The sequence below is a fragment of the Rhinopithecus bieti genome, unplaced genomic scaffold, assembly GCF_001698545.2.
Source record: "Rhinopithecus bieti isolate Rb0 unplaced genomic scaffold, ASM169854v2 scaffold_9899, whole genome shotgun sequence".
NCBI lineage: Eukaryota > Metazoa > Chordata > Mammalia > Primates > Cercopithecidae > Rhinopithecus > Rhinopithecus bieti.
Window position 1 is genome coordinate 7,323,559 of NW_016806979.1, and position 25,004 is coordinate 7,348,562.

General features: G+C 49.7%; 1 protein-coding gene across 3 annotated transcripts in view; it reads left to right on the forward strand.

Annotated features, from left to right (window-relative positions):
* The window catches only part of CPAMD8 (C3 and PZP like alpha-2-macroglobulin domain containing 8), a 120,964-nt gene that overhangs the window by 26,097 nt on the left and 69,863 nt on the right, over window positions 1–25,004 (forward strand). For 2 of the 3 annotated variants that reach the window (XM_017879537.1, XM_017879538.1), the window contains exons 10-16: window positions 300–527; window positions 4,370–4,540; window positions 8,544–8,672; window positions 19,033–19,222; window positions 21,921–22,093; window positions 23,305–23,454; window positions 24,198–24,359. In XM_017879537.1, the coding sequence (XP_017735026.1) occupies window positions 300–527; window positions 4,370–4,540; window positions 8,544–8,672; window positions 19,033–19,222; window positions 21,921–22,093; window positions 23,305–23,454; window positions 24,198–24,359 (1,203 nt within the window). Of the gene's footprint in view, window positions 1–299; window positions 528–4,369; window positions 4,541–8,543; window positions 8,673–19,032; window positions 19,223–21,920; window positions 22,094–23,304; window positions 23,455–24,197; window positions 24,370–25,004 lie in introns of all 3 variants that reach the window. The other variant, XM_017879539.1, reaches the window with a different exon arrangement.

The following is a 25,004-nucleotide window of genomic DNA, read 5'->3' on the forward strand; positions in this document are numbered from 1 at the left end:
CTCAAGTGATCTGCCTGCCACGGCTTCCCAAAGTGCTGGGATTAAAGGCATGAGCCACTGTGCCTGGCCTTTTTCCTCTTCTGCCCAATGGTGCCAATATCCATCTTCCCCGGGATGTTGTCCAGATCCAGTGAGGGACCCTCTGCATGGTCCCGTGGCATAGATTGGGTATGTCACCAAGTGTCCCCTGGCCCTCCAAGCAGCTGAAGAGTCTTGCACCTCAGGTGTGTGTTTCAGGGACATCCCTCAAGGGCACTCCAACCCTGAGCGAGCACGGGCTGCGTTTTTCCTCCCTCCAGATCCTGGGCTCCCAGGACTTTGATATCTGTGTGAGGGACATGATCCCAGCGGACGTCCCCGAGCACTTCCGGGGCAGGGTCAGCATCTGGGCCACAGTGACCAGTGTGGACGGGAGCCAGCAGGTGGCGTTCGACGACTCCACCCCCGTGCAGAGGCAGCTGGTGGACATCCGGTACTCCAAGGACACGAGGAAGCAGTTCAAGCCGGGCCTGGCCTACGTGGGGAAGGTAACTTGGGGGTGACTGTATCACATCCCGCCCGAGGACCACCGTGAAACCACCACCACCAGCCACTAGCTCCGCAGTGGTGACTCAGCTGAAAACGGATCCCCTGACATAACCTTTGCAGAGTGTGGTGAGGGCTAGTGTTCCAGGTGAGGGGCAGGGGACATTTTCCTCCATGGGAAAGGATAATCTACTCTATTCCACTTGGGCAGACATTTGAGTAGCCATTTATTTATTTACTTATTTATTTTATTTATTTATTTTTTTGAGACGGAGTCTCGCTCTGTTGCCCAGGCTGGAGTGCTGGAGTGCAGTGGCACGATCTTGGCTCACTGCGAGCTCTGCCTCCCGGGTTCACACCATTCTCCTGCCTCAGCCTCCTGAGTAGCTGGGACTACAGGTGCCTGCCACTTTGCCTGGCTAATTTTTTGTATTTTTTAGTAGAGACGGGGTTTCACCGTGTTAGCCAGGATGGTCTTGATCTCTTGACCTCATGATCCACCCACCTTGGCCTCCCAGAGTGCTGGGATTATAGGCGTGAGCCACCGCGCCTGGCCTTGAGTAGCCATTTATTAAAACAGCTCCTCTAAGGCAGTCCTGTTTCTTCAATGGGTACTTTTTTTTTGAGACACAGTCACACTCCGTCGCCCAGGTTGAAGTGCAGTGGCTTCATCTTGGCTCACTGCAACCTCCGTCTCCCAGGTTCAAGTGATTCTCCTACCTCAGCCTCCCGAGTAGCTGAGATTACAGGCACATACCATCAAGCCCAGTTAATTTTTGTATTTTTAGTAGAGACAGGGTTTTGCCATGTTGGCCAGGCTCATTTCGAACTCCTGGCCTCAAGTGAACCTCCAGCCTTGGCCTCCCAAAGTACTCGGGTTACAGGAGTGAGCTATCACTCCTGGCCCTTCACTGGGTTGATTTTATCCCCTGAGGACCTAAGTTGAGAGCCCTGCAGAGGTAGATCTCCTGTTCCTGAGACTGACAGGTGCAGACCCGTGTGACATTTTGAACGAGGCTCTGCCTGCCACCCACCACTCAAGTCTTATGCACATTAAATTTTGAGGTGTCCAGATGTCGTGATCCTTATATATGTTTTTTTCTTAGAGACAGGGTTTTGCTCTGTCGCCCAGGATGGAGTGCAGTGGTGAGATCATAGCTCATTGCAGCCTCGATATCCTGGACTCAAGCAATCTGCCTGCCTCAGCATCCTGAGTAGCTGGTACTGCAGGCATGAGCCACCAGGCCCAACAAATATTTTTATTTTTAAATTTTTATTTATTTATTTATTTTTGAGACAAGAGTCTCGCTCTGTCACCCAGGCTGGAGTGCAGTGGCTCAATCTTGGCTAATTGCAACCTCTGCCTCCTGGGTTCAAGCGATTCTTCTGCCTCAGCCTCCTGAGTAGCTGGGATTACAGGCATGCCCCACCACATCCCGCTAATTTTTGTATTTTTAGTAGAGATGGAGTTTCACCATGTTGGCCAGGTTGGTCTCGAACTCCTGACCTGAGGTGATCCACCTGCCTCAGCCTCCCAGAGTGCTGAGATTGCAGGCATGAGCCATGGTGCCTGACTAATTTTTAAATTTTTTGTAGAGATGGGATCTTGCTGTGTTGGCCAGACTGGTCTTAAACTCCTGGGCTCAGGCAGTTCTCCTACCTCAGACCCACAAAGTGCTGGGATTGCGGGTGTGAGCCACTGCACCCAGTCATTATTCTTATTTTAACTACTAAACTGGGGTAGGCTGGGCGTGGTGGCTCATGACTATAATCCCAGCACTTTGGGAGGCCCAGGTGGGTGGATGACCTGAGGTCAGGAGTTCAAGACTAGCCTAGCCAACGTGGTGAAATACTGTCTCTACTAAAAATACAAAAATTAGCCAGGCATGGTGGTGGACACCTATAATCCCAGTGACTCAGGAGACTGAGGCACGAGAATTGCTTGAATGCGGGAGGCGGAGGTTGCAGTGAGCTGAGATCACACCACCACACTCCAGCCTAGGAGACAGAGACTCTGTCTCAAATAAAAAAATAAAAAAAATAAAAAAATAAACCTGGGGTAACTTCACCCCAATTGCAGCAGCAGGAGTGGGGCAAGGCCAACAGAGCCCAGTGTCGTGCAAGGGGAAAGTGGGCCACACCCCGGCCCTGCGTCTGCCTGTACCCAGTTCCCTTTTGCTGTCCATGAGTGATGCTGGCTGGCTGTCCTCTCACTGAGTTCTGACCCTCTTGCTCTGCTTTGGAACCTCCCTTTTCTTCTCCATGCCAGTGTTGGAACCACCTCTATCCCATGCACAGAGACCTATCTCCTGTGTTCCTGGCTTTGAGGGCCCCAGCTTGTGTAGAAACTAAAGTACCTTGTGCAGGGTCAGAATGTATGTGAAGAAGAGGTTTAAGGCTACAAATTTGGTAAAGAGCATTTCACATACAACAGAAAATATCTACCATCTGCATTCAAGAAAGGAGAGGTTAGACTGGGCATGGTGACTCATGCCTGTAGTTCCAGTGCTTTGGGAGGCTGAGGAAAGAGGACCACTTGAGGCCAAAAGTGTGAGACCAGCCTGGGCAACATAGTGAGATCCAGTCTCTACAAAAAATAAAAATAGGCCAGGCGTTGGTGGCTCACACTTTGAGAGACCAAGGTGGGAGGATTGCTTGAGACTGGGAGTTTGAGACCAGCCTGGGCAATAGAGCAAGACCCCAGCTCTACAAATTTTTTTTTAAAAAATTAGCCAGGCATGGTATTGCACACCTGTGGTCCCAGCTATCAGGAGGATGAGGCAGGAGGATTGCTTGAACCCAGGAGGTAGAGGCTGCAGTGAGCTATGATCGGGCCACTTCACTCCAGCCTGGGCAACAGAGCAAGACTCTCTCTCAAAAAAGGAAAAGAAAAAGAAGGGAGTGGTTAATGAGGATCATGTGGGCTGAATCCTGATTCACTCCATCACCAAATACCTGCACAGCTGAGGGCTGTTTTAGGGTTCTTCAGAAGCTCCTTTTAAAACATCCATGTCTGCCCATTCTAGCTGGCTCTCCAACCAGTCTGAATGGGTGAGGTTTAAGTGTCACTGAACTGTCCATACCCTGATATGGCATCAGACTAATGGCCGGCACATGTAATTTGTACTTCACGACCTCTTTGCCAAATCCAAGGGCATGAAGGTCTACCCTTATGTTTTCTTCTAAGAATGTTATAGCTTTAGCTGTTACATTTAGGTCTGTGATCCATTTGAGTTTATTTGTGTATATGGTGTGAGGTAGGGATGCAACTTCATTTAGAACATTTCTTTTTTCTTAAGAGACAGAGTCTCATTCAGTCACCCAGGCTGGAGTGCAGTGGCACCATCATAGCTCTCTGCAGCCTTGAACTCCTAGACTCAAGTGATCCTCCTGCCTCAGCCTCCTGAATAGTTGGGACTATAGGCGCATGCCACCACACCTGAAATTTTTAAGTTTTTTGTAGTGAGGTCTCACTATGTTACCCAGGCTGTTCTGGAACTCGTGGCCTCAAGTGATCCTCCTGCTTTGGCCTCCCAAAGTGTTGGGATTACAGGTGTGAGCCACTGCACCCACCCTTCTATGTCTGCCTTGGAAGCCTCTTGAGTAGCTGGGACCACAGGCACAGGCCACCACACCTGAACCTGTGAGTCCTTCTTTTTTGTTCCCTTTAAGAATTGTTTTCGCTATTTGGGACCCGTTGGATGCCATGTGAATTTCAGGAGCAGTTTGTCAATTTCTGCAAAGAAGCCCGCTGGGATTCCAGTGGAGATTGTGTTGATTCTGCAGATCAGTTTGGGGCGCATGGCCGTCTTAACTCTGTTATGTCTTGGGTGACCTTTTCTAGGTGGAGCTATCCTACCCAGATGGCAGCCCAGCTGAGGGGGTGACAGTCCAGATTAAGGCAGAGCTGACACCAAAGGATAACATCTACACCAGTGAAGCTGTGTCCCAGGGTGGACTGGTGGGGTTTGAAATCCCCTCCATCCCCACGTCAGCCCAGCACGTGTGGCTTGAGGTGGGTGAGTCCCACGGACCCTTGTTATTCAGTCAGCAGGTACGGACTTGGGGCCTCCCCTAGGCTGGGTGCAGGCACCTGATCAGTGGGCCTGGAGCCCATCCTAGCCCTGCAGCAGTACACGTTCCGCTGGACAGTGGGATGGACAACACAGCCATCCTGGGATCGGGTGGGAGGTCAAAGAGAGATAAGGGTGCCTGGACCAGTTATACCAATGGAGTCTTGTCAGAGTGGATCTCTCCAAATGGACTCCTGACTGTGGGGACGTCAGCCAGGCTGCTTCTGGGAGGGTGGAACAGCATGGGTGGAGGTTCAGAGGCAGACTGTGATTATATGGTCTCACAGGTGCTCAACCACATTAAGTCATTTTGGAAAGAGATCGGGTAGAGAGCCAACGGTGGTTTCCGCCACCTCACAGGGGTGCTCAGTGGAAGGCAGTATCGGGGGAAAGAGTGATCTTATTTTTTGTTTATTTTTTAAGAGACAGGGTCTCGCTCAGTTGCTCAGGCTGCAGTGCAGTGGCACCATCATAGCTCACTGCAGCCTCGAACTGCTGGGCTAAAGCAGTCCTCCTGAGTTAGCTTCCCAAGTACCTGAGATTACAGGTGCATGCCTGTAATTAGCACCACACCCAGCTAATTTTTAAAATTTTCTGTAGAGGCTGGGCACAGTGGCTCATGCCTGTAATCCTAGCACTTTGAGAGGCTGAGTTGGGCAGATCACCTGAGGTCAGGAGTTCGAGACCAGCCTGGCCAACATGGGGAAATCCCGTCTCTACTAAAAATACAAAAATTAGCCAGGTGTTGTGGCAGGCACCTGTAATCTCAGCCACTCGGGAGACTGAGGCAGGAGAATTGCTTGAACCTGAGAGGCAGAGGTTGCAGTGAGCCGAGATTGCGCCATTGCACCCCAGCCTGGGCAACAGAGTGAGACTCCATCTCAAAAACAAACAAACAAATAAATCAATAAATAATAAATTTTTCTGTAGAGACGGGATCTTGCTATGTTGCCCAGGCTGGTCTCAAACTCCTGGCTTCAAGCCATCCTTCCACTTCAGCCTCCCAAAGCATAGAGATTACAGGCCATGAGCCGCCATGTCTGGCCTGATCTGATTTTTGATACCCAGTGATCACTCCAGAGTCTTCAGTGAGGGGTGGCTCAGGGAGGGCCCAGGCAGGCAGACAGGAGATGAGGACAGAGAGGTCCCCAAACTGGAGCTCTTGAAGAAGTAGATCCGGCAGGCCTTGATGTCCCATCATCAGGGGAGGGAAGAACAGGAGGGACTGGAGAGGATGTCCCAGCGCTTGGCTTTGGGAACTGGCAGTGGACCTGGCGGCACTGCAGAGAGTAAACACATAGATGGGAACTGAGGACACTGTGGTCACTTTGTCCTCTGTGGGCATCATGTCCCTAAAGGTTTTAACCACCGAAGCCACTGCCTTTGCCACTCGACATTCACAGCCAGATGTGTTCACGCTTTCTTGTGTTGGATCTGCTGTTCGACACACAGCAGCTGTTTGGTCACCTGGGCCACTGTTCTGTTTTTGTTTTTTTATTTTTTTTAAATGCAGAGTCTTGCTCTGTCGCCTAGGCTGGAGTGCAGCGGTGCATTCTTGACTCACTGCAACCCCTGCCTCCCAGGTTCAAGTGATTCTTCTGCCTCAGCCTCCTAAATAGCTGGGATTACAGGTGCCCCCCCACCACGCCTGGCTAATTTTTGTATTTCTAGTAGAGATGGGGGTTTCACCATGCTGGTCAGGCTGGTCTTGAACTACTGACCTCAGGCAATCCACCTGTCTCGGCCTCCCAAAGTGCTGGAATTACAGCTGTGAGCCACTGTGCCAGGCCCACTGTCCTGTTTTTTTTTTTTTCATTGTTTGAGACGGAGTCTCTCTCAGTCGCCCAGGCTGGAGCGCAGTGGCACGATCTCGGCTCACTGCAAGCTCCGCCTCCCGGGTTCACACCATTCTCCTGCCTCAGCCTCCCGAGTAGCTGGGACTACAGGCGCCCGCCACCACACCTGACTAATTTTTTTGTATTTTTAGTAGAGATGATTTTCACCATATTAGCCAGGATGATCTTGATCTCCTGACCTCATGATCCCCCGTCTCGGCCTCCCATAGTGCTGGGATTATAGGTGTGAGCCACTGCGCCTGGCCCCACTGTCCTGTTTTAAGAGAATGACCATAGCCTGGCATCTCTCAGACTCATTGAGGAACCAGAGCTGCCCTGCCCACCCCATACCAGGTGGGAGGTTGCAGTGACTTCTGACACCATCTACCGGATGAGCTGGGCAACACTTCACAGGTGATGGGCACAGCCCTCTCTATAAGACTACCCTGAATTCTGACACCAGCTGCAAGTCCAGGGGTCCCCGGGCCACCTGTGCTTCCCACCCACTGGCTGCAAATTCCACTACCCCACCACCTTTTAATTACAGCTTTACCATAGCAAAATGACACAAATTAGAACCAACCAAAGAGAGAGATGCATAGGGCGAGGTCTGGGCGATTCCCAGATTGGAAGCTTTGTGTGTTCTCTGCACAGAACCAGGATATATCATCCCCACAAGCTGAGCATTGCTAAGCAGGAAAGTTCACCTGAGCTTTGGCATCCAAAGTTTTTTGTGGGGGACTCATTTCATCTGCATGATTGATTAAATCATTGGCCATGGGACTGATCTCAGTCTCCTGCCCTCTCCCTTCCCTGGAGGTGGGGCTGATATCCTGTGGCTCAAAGCCCAGCCATCTAATCGCACAACTGGCCTTTCTGGTATGGCCCGTTTATACCCTATTTAGAGTCCCAGGAGCCAGAGACAGAGGCAGGCCAACTTTTTTTTTTTTTTTTTTGAGATGGAGTTTTGCTCTTGTTGCCCAGGCTGGAATGCAGTGGCATAATCCTGGCTCACTGCAACCTCTGCCTCCCATGTTCAAGTGATTCCCCTGCCTCAGCCTCCCAAGTAGCTGGGACTACAGGTGCACGTCATCATACCCAGCTAATTTTTTGTATTTTAGTAGAGACAGGGTTTCACCATGTTGGCCAGGATGGTCTTGATCTCCTGACCTCGTGATCTGCCTACCTTGGCCTCCCAAAGTGCTGGGATTATAGGTGTGAGCCACCGCGCCCAGCCCAACTTCTTTTTAAAATAATTTCAGAGACGTGGTTTAGCTCTGTTGTCCAGGCTGGAGTGCAATGGTGTGATCATAGCTAATTGCAGCTTTGAACTCCTGGATTCAAGTGATCCTCCTGCCTCAACCTCCCCTAGTAGCTGAGTCTCCAGGCATGTGCCACCAAGCCCCAGTAATTTTCAAAAATTTTTTTGTGGAGACTGGATCTTGCTGTGTTGCCCAGGCTGGTCTTGAACTTCTGGGCCCAAGTGATTCTCCCACCTCTGCCTCCCAAAATGCTGAGATTACAGCTATGAACCCACTGTGCCTGGCCCCCAACACCCTTCGACCAATTTTTGACACTTTCTTCTTCTTCTTCTTTTTTTTTTTTTTTGAGAGGGAGTCTTGCTCTGTTGCCCAGGCTGGAGTGCAGTGGTGTGATCTCGGCTCACGGCAGCCTCTGCCTCCTGAGTTCAAGCAATTCTTATGCCTCAGCCTCCTGAGTAGCTGGGATTACAGTTGTGCCCCATCACTCCTGGCTAATTTTTGTATTCTTTTTATTAGAGACAGGATTTCACCATGTTGACCAGACTGGTCTTGAACTCCTGGCTTTAGATGATCCACCTGCCACAGCCTCCTGAAGTGCTGTGATTAGAGGCGTGAGTCACATTGCCCAGCTGAGTCACAGTGCCCAGCTGGACGCTTGCTTCTTGGAGCTAGGAAGACCGGGCTGGACAACTGGATACTACTCCCTGAGGATTGGGGAGGGGGTTCTCCAAAGGGATACTGGAGCATGAGAGGGTGTTTCTTCTGAGCAGAGCAGGCAGAAGCATCCCCAAGATCCCCTTTCTGCTCTCGGGACTCAGGTGTTGACCTAAGTGTCTTCCGTTCTTCAGACCAAGGTGACAACACTGAATGGAAAGCCCGTGGGGGCTCAGTACCTGCCCAGCTACCTCTCCCTCGGAAGCTGGTACTCCCCCAGCCAGTGCTACCTGCAGCTACAGCCACCCTCCCACCCACTGCAGGTAAGATTTTCAGGTGCTGCCCTTCCTGGGCCATGCAGGATCCAAAAAGCAGCATGAGATGGGTGCCGTGGCTCAACCTGTAATCCCAGCACTTTGGGAGGCTGAGGCGGGCGGATCACTGGAGGTCAGGATTTTGAGACCAGCCTGGCCAACATGGTGAAACCCCATCTCTACTAAAATACAAAATTAGCCGGGTGTGGTGGTGCGTGCCTGTAATCCCAGCTACTCGGGAGGCTGAGGCAGGAGAACTGCTTAAACCTGGGAGGTGGAGGTTGCAATGAACTGAGATCACACCACTGCACTTCAGTCTAGGTGACAAAGCAATATTCCTTCTCAAAAAAAAGCAGCATGAGTGAGCCTCTAAGGCAGCAGTAGTCAGCCTTTTGGGCACCAAAGATTAATTTTGTGGAAGACAATTTTTCCACGGACCGGGGCGCAGATGCAGGAGATAGTTTCAGGATAATTCAAGGACATTATGTTTATTTTGCACTTTATTTCTCTTATTATGACATTGCAATATATAAGGAAACAATGATACAACTCACCATCATGTAGAAGCAGTGGGAGCTCTGAGCTTGTTTTCCAGCAACTGGACAGTCCCATCTAGGGGTGATGGGAGACAGTGACAGATCATCAGGCATTAGATTCTCATTAGGGGCATGCAACCTAAATCCCACACAAGCATAGTTCACAATAGGGTTCACGCTTCTGGGAGAATCTAATGCTGCCGCTGCTGATCTGACAGGAGGCGGAGCTCACGTGGTAATGTGAGTGATGGCGAGCGGCTGTAAATACAGATGAAGTTTTTGACTGCCGGCCTGCCACTACCGCCTGCTGTGTTACCCGGTTCCTAACAGGCCATGAATCAGTACTGGTCCATGGCCCTAGGAGCTGCGGACCCCTGCTCTAAGGGACCTAACACTGCAGCTGACACAGGGATCCCTTATCTCCCCAGCAAGGGGAGAATTCTGTGGAATGCATGCATGCATTACTATTTATTTCTTTCTTTTCTTTTCTTTTTTTTTTTTTTTTTTTTTTTGAGACAGAGTCTCACTCTGTCACCCAGGCTGGAGTGCAGTGGCGTGATCTCAGCTCACTGCAACCTCTGTCTCCAGGGTTCAAGTGATTCTCCCACCTCAGCCTCTGGAGTAGCTGAGATTGCAGGTGCCCACCACCACGCCTGGCTAATCTTTGTATTCCAGCAGAGATGGAGTTTCACCATGTTGGGCAGGTTGGTCTTGAACTTCTGACCTCACGTGATCTGCCCACCTTGGCCTCCCAAAGTGTTGGGATTACAGACATGAGCCACCGCACCCGGCCCATTGCTATTTCTTTCTTTTTTTTCTTTTGAGACGGAGTCTCGCTGTGTTGCCCAGGCTGGAGTGCAGTGGCCGGATCTCAGCTCACTGCAAGCTTCGCCTCCCAGGTTTACGCCATTCTCCTGCCTCAGTCTCCCAAGTAGCTGGGACTACAGGCGCCCACCACCTCATCCAGCTAGTTTTTTTGTATTTTTTAGTAGAGACGGGGTTTCACCATGTTAGCCAGGATAGTCTCGATCTGCTGACCTCGTGATCCGCCCATCTCGGCCTCCCAAAGTGCTGGGATTACAGGCTTGAGCCACTGCGCGAGTCTGCTATTTATTTCTTACGGACATTTAGGCTGTGGCCCAGGGCTGACAATGATGATCACCACTCTGCCTCACGGCACCACTGCACCCAGACCTGACATAGAGCTGCTGCTATGGGGCCGGATTCCCCACTGCCTTGAGCCTTCCCTTAGTGCAGAGGCTCTGGGAGTTTCTCCATACAGGCACGCTGAGTGCGAAGACAAGGTGAACTTAGAGCTGTGTCTGCCATTCATTTATCCTAGGTCTATTATTTTGCAATTCTGATTGTATAAGATGTGTGTGTGTATTTTTCTTTGAATTAATAGACTTATTATTATTTTTTTAAGAGATGGAGTCTCGCTCTGTTGCCCAGGCTGGAGTGCAGTGGCGTGATCTCAGCTCACTGCAAGCTCTGCCTCCCGGGTTCACCCGCCATTCTCCTGCCTCAGCCTCCCAAGTAGCTGGGATTACAGGCGCCCGCCACCATGCCCAGCTAATTTTGTATTTTAGTAGAGACGGGGTTTCACTGTGTTAGCCAGGATGGTCTCGATCTCCTGACCTTGTGATCCACCCACCTCGGCCTCCCAAAGTGCTGGGATTATAGGCGTGAGCCACTGCGCCCGGCCAATAAACTTAAGTTTTTAAGAGCAGTTGTAAGTTTATAAAACCTTGAACAAAAAGTAGAGTTCCCGACCGGGTGTGGGGGCTCACACCTGTAATCTCGGCACTTTGGGAGGCTGAGGCGGGAGGATAGCTGGAGCCCAGGAGTTTGAGACCAACCTGGGCAACATGGTGAAATCCCATCTGTATCAAAACAAAAACAAAAACAAAAAAACCCCAGCTGGATGTGGTGGTGCATGCCTGTAGTCCCAGCTACTCAAGAGGCTGAGGCAGGAGGATCGCTTGAGCCTGGAAGATTGGGACTGCAGTGAGCCATGGTCATGCCACTGTACTCCAGCCTGGGTGACAGAGCAAGACCCTGTCTCAAAACTAAACTTAACTAAACTTTACCTGTAGCTTACTATTGACCAGAAGCGTTAGTGATGACAGAAAGAGTCATTGAACACAGATTTTGTACTTTCTATGTATGATATACTGTATTCTTACAATAATGTAAGCTAGAGGAACAAAATTGTTATTAAAAAAATCATAAGGTACACTGGCAGGCTCAGGTGAAAAAACAATAATAAAGAAGACAAAATATCTTGACTGTTCAAGAAGTGGGAATGGATCGTTGTAAAGGTCTTCTTCCTTGTCATCTTCATGTTGAATGGGCGGAGGAGGAGGAGGAAGAGGAGGGATGGGTCCTGCTGTCTCAGGCAGAAGTGGAAGAAAATCCACATATTAGTGACATGGGCAGTTCAAACCTGTATTTTTCAAGGGTCAACTGTATATATGTGCATATATATGTATATGCTGTGTACATGTGTGTTCATAGACATCTAGATACATACATATATATATATATCTCTTTTTTTTTTTTTTTTTGACAGAGTCTCACTCTGTCGCCCAGGCTGGAGTGCAGTGGCACAATCTCAGCTCACTGCAACCTCCATCTCCCAGGTTCAAGCGCTTCTCCTGCCTCAGCCTCTCGAGTAGCTGGGATTACAGGCACCTGCCACCATGCCCGGCTAATTATTTTTGTATTTTTGGTAGTGACAGGGTTTCACCATGTAGACCAGGATGGTCTCAAACTCCTGACCTCAGGTGATCCACCTTCTTCGACCTCCCAAACTGTTGGGATTACAGGCGTGAGCCACTGCACCCGGCCATACACATCTATATTTAAAGTCCATCACCCCTCTGTTAACTCCGTGGGCTGGTGGCAGGCTCACTGGCTGGGCCGTTTGCATCCTGGCTGCAATCCCAGCAGAGCCTCTGGCTCAAGCTACAGCCCCAGCCTTGGCAGAAATGTCACCCCTAATGGAAACCAGTTGCCATTACAGCACCCAGGGCCCTACCAGCCCATAAACCTCTCACTCCTTTTCTGATCACATTGAGGCCCCTGGGGTTCAGCTTGGAGGAATCGTGGCGCCGAGACTGCCTGTTTCCTGGGATTAACAGCCCTTTGCAGAGGTTGTAAGAATGAGAAGTCAGACAGGATCATGCCCAGCTTGGCTGAACACACTGTTCTTGTTGTAATGCCATTAAACCAGCGGTGCAGGGCGGGGACACTGGCGCTGGCCTCCTCCTCAGGGGGCAGGAAGGAACCTTGTGTTCTCAGCTGGCCAGACTGTTGTTCTGATTAGGGGGAGACCTGGCTCTGTCACTTAGATTTTGCTCCCTGGGTGACATCTCAATCCGGTTTGAGGTGGCTCAGCAAATGCCAGCCCCTCCTTTCCACCAAATTGCCGTGAGTGGCCCGGGCACAACCTCAGGGCATGGAGGGAAGATGGGTTCATGTTGGGGCTAGGATGGGCATGGTGCAGGGACCTCTTTCTCTTCTTCTAGCACCAGGGCCCAGGCAGCGGGGAGCTGGGGTCTCGACTCTCCACATCTCAGCACCTACCCTTCTGAACCTGTTTTGCTTGTTGCTTGTTGAACGGGGGCTGTCACTCCAATCTTTTAAGATTGTTTTGATGCCACAAATTTAGTAAAGAAGAGGAGAAAGGTTTGTGCTCTCCTTTTCTCCCCAAGATCTCAAGCAGAAGGGGACATTTGTGTGGGTGTCTTTTATAAGGGGACATTTATAAATTTAGAGTGAAATTGAAAACGTTAATGTAATAAACAACCATAAGACTTTCACCTATATAAATTAATTTATAAATTAATGTTTTGCCTATATCCTTTCATTAATCCTTCCATCCACCCTCCATCCCTCTCTCCATCCCTCCATCTATCCCTCTCTTCATCCCTCCATCCATCCGTCCTCTCTCCCTCCATTCATTCACCCTTCCTCCCTTTTTCTTTCCTCCCTCCCTCCCTCCACCCATCCATCCACCTACTACCCTTTATCCAGTCATCTTCTCTCCATCCATCCACCCTTCATCCATCCATCCACCCTCCCTCTGCACCTCCCTTCATCCCTCCATCATCCATCCATCCATTTACTCTCCCTCCCTCCTTTCTTCCTTTCTTCTTTCCTTTCTCCACCCAGCTATCCACCCACTACCCCTATCCATTTATCTACCATCCATCTGCCCTTCATCCATTCGTCCACCCTTCATTCATCCATCCATACATGCACCCGTCATCCTTCCATTCATCCACTCTTCCTCCATCCATTCTCCCTCTGTCCCTCCCTTCATCCATCCATCCATCTACCAATTCACCCATCCACCCATTTCTCTACACATTTTTTGGCTGCAGCATTTGAAAGCAAGTTACAGATATGATAGTGCTTCACTCTTAAATACTTGACCATAATGTATACTTAAAAAAAGGCATTATGTTACCTGATCTCAAGACCATTTTCTTAGATCACACCTAAGAAAATTACATGCACTGAATTATATTGTCTAATTCATAGGCAATATTCAGATTTTCAAGGGGTACCCTAAAATGTAATTTGCATTTAGTGTTTGTTTGCATGCATGTGTGACTGCACGATTGTATCACAGATGTGTGACTATGCATGAGTGTGCATGTGCATTTTTGTGTATGTGCATGCTTACCTGTGTGTATGCACTTGGTTTTTAGGGGTTTCACTATGCTACCTAGGCTGGTCTTGAACTCCTGGCCTCAAGTGATCCTCTTTGCCTCAGCCTCCCAAAGTGTTGAGATGACAGATGTAACCACTGCACCCGGCCCCACTACTGTTAATAATTGGATTGTTTATGTTTGTTGAGTCATGAAAGTTCTTTCTAAATTCTGGATACTAGCCCTCATCAGATGTGTAATTTGCAGACATTTTCTCCTGTACTACGGGTTATCTTTTCACTTTCCTGACAGGGTCCATTAGTGCAACAAAAAATTTTAATTTTGGTGAAATCACATTTCTCTTTTTCTTTTGCTTGTTGTACTTCTGGTGCCACATCTCAAAGAAACCATTGCCAAATCCAAGGTCATGATTTATTTCTGTGTTTTCTTTTAAGAGTTTTATACTTTCAGCTCTTACATTTAGGTCTTTCATCTGTTTTGAGTTAATTTTTTTATATGGTGTGAGGTAGGGATCCAAATTAATTCATTCTCTCTCTCTCTCTCTCTCTCTCTCTTTTTTTTTTTTTTTTTTTCTTGAGATAGGACCTTGCTCTGTCACCTAGGCTGGAGTGCAGTGTTGTGATCATAGCTCACTACAGCTCAACCTCCTGGGCTCAAGTGATCCTCCCACCTCAGCTTGCTAAAGTGTTGAGATTGCAGGTGTGAGCCGCCACACACAGACTAACTTCACTCTTTTGCATGCATCTATTCAGTTGTCTCAGCACTGTTTGTTAAAAAGACTATTCTTTCCCCATTGAATGGTCTTGGCACCCTTATTTCAAATCAGTTGCCCTTAGCTGTCTGGATTCATTTCAGGGCTCTCACTTCTATCCCATTGGTTTCTGTGTCTCTCCCTATGCTGGTACTACACTCTCTTGATTACTGTAGCCTTGTAGTAAGTTTTGAAATTAGGAAGTGTGAGTCCTGCAGCATTATTATTCTTTTTCAAGATTCCTGAGTCCTTTGTGTTTTCATATAAATTTTAGGATCAGTTCCATTTCTGCAAAAAAGGCCATTGAGATTTTGATAGGTTTCCCCTAATGCTAACATCTTACAAGACTATGATCCATTTGTCATAACTAAGAATCAACACTGGACATCAGTGTTAACCAGACTCCAGACTTTATTTGGATTTCCCCAAGTTTTCCCACTCATGGCCTTGTTTTCTGATCCAGGATCACCTTTAGGGCCCCACATCACATTTAGTCATCACGTCTCCTTGGTCTCCTCCAATCTGAAAATTTAATCTTTCCTTGTCTTTCATGACCTTGGCGCTCTTTTTTTCCTTTCTTTGTTTATTTTTATTTTTTTGTTTATTTATTTTTGAGACAGGGTCTTGCTTGATCACCCAGTATATTAGTCCATTTTCATGCTGCTGATAAAGACATACCCAAGACTTGGTAATTTATAAAGAAAAAGAGGTTTATTGTTATTTATTTATTTATTTATTTATTTTGAGATGGTGTCTCACTCTGTCACCCAGGCTGGAGTGCAATGGCACAATCTCAGCTCACTGGAACCTCTGCCTCCTAGGTTCAAGCAATTCTCCTGCCTCAGCCTCCTGAGTAGCTGGGATTACAGGCATCTGCTATCATGCCTGGCTAATTTTTGTATTTTTGTAGAGATGGGCTTTCACCGTGTTGGGCAGGCTGGTGTTGAACTCCTGACCTTACGTGATCTGCTTGCCTTGGCCTCCCCAAATGCTGGGATTACAGACATGAGCCACCATGCCCAGCCAGAAAAAGAGGTTTAATGGACTCACAGTTCCATGTGGCTGGGGAGGCCTTACAATCATGGCAGAAGGTGAAAGGTACGTCTTACAGGTGGCAGACAAGAGAGAATGGGCACCAAGTGAAAAGGGAAACCTCTTATAAAATTAACAGATCTCATGAGACTTATTCACTACCATGAGAACAGTAAGGAGGAAACTGTCCCCATGATTCAATTATCTCCCACTGGGTCCCTCCCACAACATATGGGAATTATGGGAGCTACAATTCAAGATGAGATTTGGGTGGAGACACAGCCAAACCATAGCACCCCAGACTAGAGGGTGGTGGCACAGTCATGGCTTACTGCAGCCTTGGCCTCCTGTGCTCAAGTGATCCTCCTGCCTCAGCCCCCCGAGATAGCTGGGACTATAGGCTTGTGCCACCAAACCCAGCAATTTTTAAATATTTTTTGTAGGGATGGAGTTTCGCCATGTTGTTCAGGCTGGTCTCAAACTCCTGAACTCAAGCAATCTACCTACCTCAGCCTCCCAAAGTGTTAGGATTACAGGCATGAGCCACCGCACTCAGCCGACATTCTTCTTTTTGCTGCTCAAATTTTCCAAATTTGGCTTTGGGAGTCCCTTAGGGCCAGCTTCTTAAACAGACAGATTCTTGCTTTAGGGGGAGGTAGAATGACGTTTATTTTTCTTACTATTTATTTATTTGTTTACTTAAAAAATATTGATTGATTGATTGGTTGAGACAGGATCTCACTCTGTTGCCCAGGCTAGAGTGCAGTGGCATGATCATGGCTCACCGCTCCTTGACCTCCCTGGCTCAAGTGATCCTTCCGCCTTAGCTTCCTGAGTAGCTGAGACTACAGGCACCCACCACCGCATCCAGCTAGTTTTTGTATTTTTGTAGAAATGGGGTTTCACCATGTTGCCATGGCGGGTCTGGAACTCCTAGACTCAAGCGATCCTCTTGCCTCAGCCATTCAATGTGCTGAGATTACCAGGTGTGAGCCACTGTGCCTGGCCGAAGTTTTTTGATTTTTTATAAACTGGGTCTCACTTTGTTGCCCAGGCTAGTCTCAAGCTCTTGGGCTCAAGTGATCTGCCTACCTCTGCCTACCAAAGTACTGGGATTACAGGTGTGAGCCATGGCACCCGGCCAGAATGACACTTATTAGCCACCTACAGTGTCCACTGTACAATGTTGAGTATGACACACACATCATCTCATTGGAGCCTCAGGACCCTCTGTCCAGGAGATAACAGCCTTATTTTACAGATGGGAAAACAGGCTCAGAGAGGTGAAATGATTTGCCCAAGCTTCCACAGCAAGAATGTCACTCTTCCCCTACTCCAGATATCCCTCTTCTGGGCTTTCAGGGTGATCCCAACATTTGGGGACAGGCACAGATTGCAAAACATGGAACAGAGGAGGGGATTCCTAGGGCTAAGTGTTGGACATGGCCACACACCAAACCCCTAGGGTGATCTTAGGACCTGGGAGGCCTTAGCTTTCCTGATATCAGAATAATGGCAGCTTCAGGGTTCAGTGTGGGGCCTTGGCATCAGCTCCCCTGAGTATGAATCCTGCCCTACACTCACTGACATTGGACAAAGAATCAAGGCCTCAGTTTCCAGTTTTCCCCTCTGGGAACTTGGGGACTATGATAGGACCCAACTCATTGAGTTCATATCCTAAGAGAAGGCCCAGCCCATTGGCGGCATTAGCACATTCAAAATTAGGAAACAGTATTTTATTTTTATTTTTTTGGAGACAGGGTCTCACTCTGTTACCCAGGCTGGAGTGCAGTGGTGCGATCATGACTCACTGCAGCCTTGACTTCCTAGGCTCAAGTGACCCTCCCACCTCCACCCCCTGAGTAGCTGGGACTACAGGCATGTGCCACCACGCCCGGCCAATTTTTTTTTTTTTTTTTGGTACTTTTTGTAGAGATGGGGGTCTCACTGTGTTGCCCAGGCTGCTCTCTAACTTCTGGACTTGAGCGATCTGTCTGCCTCAGCCCCTCAAAGTGCTGGGATTACAGGCGTGAGCCACTGTGCCTGGCCGTAAACAGTTCTTAAGACAACTTTTTCTTCTGATGCCAATTGCAGAGTTTGGGAGTCCTCACACTACTGCAGTTTCTTTAATTCTCTAGAAGAATTAACAGGACTCACTAAAAGCTATTATACTTATGGTTACAATTTATTACACTAAACAATACACATGAAAATCAGTGAAGACGAGAGGTTGATGATGCAGAGTCCAGAAGAATTCTGAACATGAACTTATTTATTCTCTCTGCATAGAGTCAGGGACAGTGTTATTTTCCCACCAGAGATGTGGGACAGCATGCATGGTGTACTGCCAACTAGGGAAGCTCCCTGGAACCTTGGTGTCCAGAGTTATGTTTCTTTCTTCTTCTTCTTTTTTCAAATAGGGATGGGATCTTGCCATGTTGCCCAGTCTGGTCTCAGACCCCTGGCCTCAAACGATCCTCCTGCCTCGGCCTCCCATAGCACTGCGATTACAGGCATGAGCCGCCACACCCAGCCTGGTGTCCAGAGTTTTCACTGGGGCTCAGTCACATAGACATAGATGACCACCTGCCTCCATGACTAATCTCATTCCCCAGCTTCTCCACAGGTTGATCTGATGCTGCATGGCCCAAAGCCTCCTCCAGAAATCATATTTATTACTACCTGATGTGACCCAAGACCCCAAGTAGACAAAGACGCTCTTATCAGGCAGGACATTCGGAGAGCTTAGATCACCTCCCAGGAGCTATGGGCAAAGGCCAGCCTTCTCTTTGGGCCAGGTTCAATTCTTTACGGCATGACATCTTACTGAGGGCTTTCACACCATCATCACGTTTCATCTATACCACAATCCTGCAAGGAGGTGAGCCTCAGGCCATATACAGAACTAGGGGCCACTGGCTGGGTGCGGTGGCTCATGCCTGTTAATCCCAGCACTTTGGGAGGCCGAGGTGGGTGGATCACAAGGTCAGGGTTTGAGACCAGCCTGGCCAACATGGTGAAACCCTGTTTCTACTAAAAATACAAAAATTATATGGGCATGGTGGCAGGCTCCTGTAATCTCGGCTACCCAGGAGGCTGAGGCAGGAGAATCACTCGAACCCAGGAGGGAGAGGTTGCAGTGAGCCGAGATCTCACCATTGCATGCCAGCCTGGGTAACAAGAGTGAAACACCATCTTAAAAAAGAAAACAAAACAAAACACAAAACAAAACTAGGGGCCAGGACTGGATGCTGGGCACTCCGCTCCCTCAGTCATCCCAGCCTCCCTCTGGCCCCAGAGTGGCCGTCTCCCTGTAGTGGGCTGCAATGTTGGTGCCAGGCAGGGCCCCCCATGCTGCGTGTCTTCCATAGGTTGGGGAAGAAGCCGATTTTTCTGTGAAGTCCACATGTCCCTGCAACTTTACCCTGTACTACGAGGTGGCTGCGCGGGGCAATATTGTGCTATCGGGCCAGCAGCCTGCCCACATCACCCAGCAGCGAAGCAAGCGGGCAGCCCCTGCCCTGGAGAAACCGATTCGTTTAACACACCTTTCTGAGACAGGTGAGCTGGGCAGCAGGGAGAAGGTTCCTGTTCTTCCTTCTGAACCACTGAGACTGAGATGAACACTCCTGCAAGGAGGGACAAGGCAAGACCTAGCAGAGAGGGGAGCCTGCCTTGGGGCAGAGGGGACACATCCTTAACGATACCAGACTGGGTCCAGGAGGACAGTGATCAGCCACTGGAAGTGGAGAGGTTCAGGCCCCAGGCTCTTCTCACTCTGTGTTTGCAGGGGACAGGGACAAGCCAACCACAGACTGGGCTCTTGCACTGGCCCACACTGCTGTTACCTCTTTGCCCAGGTGGTTCTGCCTATTAATCCTCTTCCTTTTCTCTCTTTTTGACACCATGTGCTCTTTATAAGGCCCTCCTCCCAGGGGACTTCCTTAGTCCCCTCCTCTTCAAAGCCTTTCTTGCCAATACAGGGTCCCCAACTTGAGCACTATAGACATATAGAAGGGGGTGGATCACTCTAGAGTGGGTGGCACTCTGTGCACTGTAGGGTGCTGAGCAGCATCCCTGGTCTCTCCCCCCCAGATGCCAGTAGTACCAACTCTCCACAGTATGATGACCTAAAAAGTCTTCAGATATTGCCACTATCCCCAGGGGGCAGAGTCACTCCCAAGTGAGAATCACTGAAATGGGTAGGTAGGTAGATAGAATGATGGGTGAATAGACAGGCAGGGTCTCTCAGGCTAAGGCAAGGTTTCTCAACCTTGGCACTATCAGCATTTGGGCAAGATCATTCTCTGTGGTGGAGGCACTGTAGGATGTTGAGCAGCATCCCTGGCCTCCACCCCCTAGATGCCAATAGCCCTATAGATGATGGAGGGATGGATCGATGGATGGATGGGCAGATAGGAAGACGGATGAATGGATGGTTGGATGGATGGACTGATAAAACAGTGGATGGATGGAAGGGTGGATGGACGGATGAATGGATGGATGGATGGATGAATGGACAGATGGATGGATAGACAAAAGGATGGATGAATGGACAGATGAATGGACAGAAAGATGGATGGATGGATAATGGGTGGGTGGATGATTGGAAGAATAGATGGATGGATGGATAGTGGGTGGGTGGATGGGTGGATGATGGATGAATGGATGGTTGGATCGATAGATGGATGGAAGTGGGTGGATGGATGGGGGATGATGGATGGAAGAATGGATGGATAGTGAGGTGGGTGGATGAGTGGATGATGGATGGATGAACAGATGGATAGATGATTGGATGGTGGATGGATGGGTGGACGATGGATGAACAAACAGATGCATGGATAGTGGATGGGTGAGTGGATGATGGATGATGAATAGAGGGATGGGTGGATGGGTGGATGGTGGTGGTGGTGGTGAGTGATTGGGTGCATGGATGATGGATGGTTGGTGAATAGAGGGAAGGGTGGATGGTGGGTAGATGGATGGGTAGATGGTGGATGTATGAAGATATGAATGGATGGATGGATAGAAAGATGAGTGGATAGGTGGATGGATGGATAAATAGATAGAGAAGATCCCTCCTTTTTAGGCAGGCTTTCTCAACCTCTGCACTGTCAACATTTGGGACCATCCCATGCACTGTAGGATGCTGAGCAGCATCTTTGGCTACTACTCACCAGAAGCCAGTAGCATCCTCTCCAGCAACGATGACCAAAAAACATCTGCAGACATTGCCAGCATCCCCTGGGCAGCAGAATTGCCTTGGTTGAGAACTGCTGGCCAGAGTTGTGCTTTGGGCATGGTGCACCTGCATCCTCTTGGTCTTCTCTTCTCTTCTGGGTGAAATAACAGGGGCTTTATGTCTTCCTGGAACCCTTGTCCAGGGCCAGCCCTGGGCTTGGAACTCCCCACAATCTGTCCCCATTTAACCCAACTGCAGCCTGGGATGGTGATGGGTCCACTGTGTCCATCTGCAGATGAATGGGCTGTGACTTGGGTTGGGGGTTTCAGGGACTTTCCCATTGCCTAGTAAGGGCCAGAGCCAGGATTTGAACCCCAAGGCCAATTGGGTACCCACCTCCTCCTGTTGGCCAGGAGTTTCCTTCTGTCCCCACTTCCCCCAACCATGCCTGTCCACTGGCTGCTCTGAGCTCTGCACAGAACCAGCTAACAGATAGCCCATTCTGGAACTGGGAGACTTTCTACTCTCATTCTCTTGCAGTAGAGTATTTGGGAGTGCCTGGACAGGCTTCTAAGATCCTCTATCCTTTAAGGATCATTTACTCACAGGGAAGGAAGTATGAACTTAGTTCAAGTCAGCAAATAATGGCTGCCCAGGTCTGCTGGCCTCAGGCCCCAGCAAGATGGAGCCAATCAGAGGGAGGGATCGGGGTCAGGGGCATACTGGGGAGCTGGAGTGGTGCTGCCTGGACAGGCCAAGGTGGTTTTGCTGTCCACAGAGGAAGCAGAGGGCTGGTCAGGGAGAAGGGACCATGTTCCCCAGCAGAGAGGATGATTCTAGGCAAATTCCAGCCTGCTCTGTAGGAGCCCATGGTGACCCTAGAGCTGAGTCAATGGGAAGAGTCAGCATTGACTGAGGATGTAGCCTGGGAAGGGCATTTCAAAACCGAAGATGCAGACTGTCTCAATGTGTAGACAGGAGTATAGTGCAGGGCAAATTGGGGCAGAGCCTGAATGGCTGAGGTTGCATGTCAGATGCTGAGAGTTCACCACTTCTCTCTACTTTTGCTCACCTCAGAGCCCCCACCAGCCCCAGCAGCTGAGGTCAATGTGTGTGTGACCTCTCTTCGTCTGGCCGTGACCCCCAGCATGGTCCCCCTCGGTCGCCTGCTGGTCTTCTACGTCAGGGAGAATGGAGAAGGGGTTGCCGACAGCCTTCAATTTGCAGTTGAGACCTTCTTCGAAAACCAGGTAGAGCATCGCACATTGAACCCGGGACACAGCCAAGGGCCCTTGGGGCTTCTCCAAGGTGCTGGCCAGGGGGTCTGTACACACCTGAGACTCATGTTGTGTCACAGCGTGACATAAGGAATTGTGGGAACATGAGTTGCATCTTTACTGAAGTGTCTCCAAAAGTCACCCAAAAGGAGATTGCGTTCACAACACACAAGAAAAGCCATCAATTGTTTTCTGCTTTTGTTGAATTCAGGATTTAAGGGCCAGCACTTGTTTCCATCAGCACCCTTAGCCTCCCGTCCCCCTCCCTGCGACAACTTTTATCATTGCCGTTATTTTTTGAGACGGAGTCTAGCTCTGTCACCCAGGCTGGAGTGCAGTGGTGTGATCTCGGCTCACTGCAGCCTCTGCCTCCCGGGTTCAAGCAATTCTCCTGCCTCAGCCTCCCGAGTAGCTGAGATTACAGGCGTGCACCACCACGTCTGGCTAATTTTTGTATTTTTAGTAGAAACGGGGTTTCACCACTTTGGCCAGGCTGATCTTGAACTACTGGCCTCAAGTGATCCTCCTGCCTCAGCCTCCCAAAGTGCTGGGATTACAGGTGTGGGCCACTGTGCCTGGCTCCTCCCTGCAACTTCTAAAACTACCACATGCTGTCCACCAGCACCTGCCTTCCCATCTCTCCCTGTCCCTCCGTGTTCCTTTTTTTGTGTCCGCTGCACAATGACCAGCTGCTCATCACAGTGTGGGACCAGTTCCAACCAGGTGGCAAGGCCATGTTCCCAGCTGAGCTGGCAAAGACCCACTCTCCTCGGTGGGCAGGGGGTGCATGGGTGGGGCAGAAGAGATGCCTCTGCACTGGACCAAACCTGGGTTGAACCAAGTTTTTTTTGTTGTTGTTTGAGACGGAGTTTCACTCTTATTGCCCTGGCTGGGGTGCAACAATGCTGTCTCGGCTCATTGAAACCTCTGCCTCCCGGCTTCAAGAGATTCTCCTGCCTCAGCCTACCAAGTAGCCGGGATTACAGGCACCCGCCACCATGCCCAACTAAATTTTGTATTTTTAGTAGAGACGGGAGTTCACCATGTTGGCCAGGCTGGTCTCGAACACCTGACCTCAGGTGATCCACCCGCCTCGGCCTCCCAAAGTGTTGGGATTACAGGCGTGAGCCACCACTCCCGGCCAACTGAACCAAGTTTCTTATCCCTTGCGCATTTGCGCCCAGGTTTCGGTGACGTATTCAGCAAATGAGACCCAACCTGGGGAGGTTGTCGACCTGCGGATCAGGGCTGCAAGGGGCAGCTGTGTGTGTGTCGCCGCAGTTGATAAGAGTGTCTACCTGCTCAGGTCTGGGTTCCGGCTGACTCCTGCCCAGGTGAGCAGAGCCCTCGGGTTTGGGTTCTGGCACCTCCATGGGGCCTTACCTTCTCTTGCTCTCCCTTTCCCATCTCCCATTTTAATAAATGAAGAGCTGCATTTGAATCCAGATTTGCTTTCTCCGTCAGGTTCATTTCTCAGGGAACCTGATGGGTGTCTGATAAATCCTTGTTGCTGCTTTAGCGCAGTTGCAAGATCAGGGAGTCAAGGTCATCAGATTTTTGCAACATGACATTGGACCAGGTCTGGACTCTCTGGCTCCAATTTTCCCGTCTTATTTTATGTTATTTTTAGAGTTGGGGTCTTGCTCTGTTGCCTGGGCTGGAGTGCAGTGGCGTGATCATAGCTCACTCTAGTCAACACCTTCTGGGCTTAAGCGATCCTCCCACCTCAGCCTCCAGAGTAGCTGGGGCTACAGGCATGCACCACCATGCCTGGCTAATTTTTTCTGTCTTTGTAGGGACAGGGTGTTGCTATGTTGCCCAGGCTGGTCTCGAACTCCTTTGCTCAAGCCAACCTCCTGGTTCAGCCTCCCCAGCAACTGGGATTACAGGCATGAGCCACTGTGCCTGGCTCCTGTTTGCCCATTTTAAAATGGGCTGATGCTACCAGTGCCCATCTCCTGGAGGTTGTCATGATGTGATAAAGAGGTTGGGATGGGAGCGCGCTGCACCCACGAGAGCCAGTTTGGGTTGTAAAGAAAACTTCAGCTGACCAGTCTCTGTCCCCCTTTGCCTGCAGGTTTTCCAGGAACTGGAAGATTATGATGTTTCTGATTCCTTTGGCGTGTCCAGGGAGGATGGTCCTTTTTGGTGGGCTGGGCTGATGGCCCAACGACGCCGGCGCTCCTCCGTCTTCCCGTGGCCTTGGGGCATCACCAAGGACTCTGGATTTGCCTTCACCGTAAGGAGAGGTGGTCTCAGATCCCTCTGCCCCCTTCTAAGGTCCTCTTGCCTAGAAATAAGAGTCTTGGAGATTCAGAAATGGGTTGGAAACAGAATTGGAAGCTTTTCTTTCTTTCTTTTTTTCGAGATGGGGTCTCACTCTGTGGCCCAGGCTGGAGTGCAGTGGTGCGATCATAGCTCACTGCAGCCTCGAACACCTGTGCTCAAGTGATCCTCCCACCTCAGTCTCCCAAGTAGCTGGAACTACAGGTGCATGCCACCACACCTGGCTAATTTTATTTTACTTTATTTTTTTGTAGAGATGGGGTCTCGCTATGTGGCCCAGGCTAGTGTTGAACTCCTGGCCTTGAGCAATCCTCCTGCCTCAACTTCCCAAAGTGTTAGGATTACAAGCATGAGCCATTGCACCTAGCCTTCCAAACTTTTCTTTTTCATTTCTCCCCAATGAAAGCTCACAAGCAGATCCTTCCAATTTGCAAAGCTGTGGAGAGCAGAATGTTATGCATGTCAATGGTCAGGTTCAAACGGGTAACTTGAACTTGTGATGGGATGTGCTATGACATTGACATGCTTTGCTGCGAGGAAAACCTTCTCATTGGGAGCTGCGGGTGCCAGTAACTCTTAGCTCTGCCTCAGCTTTGGT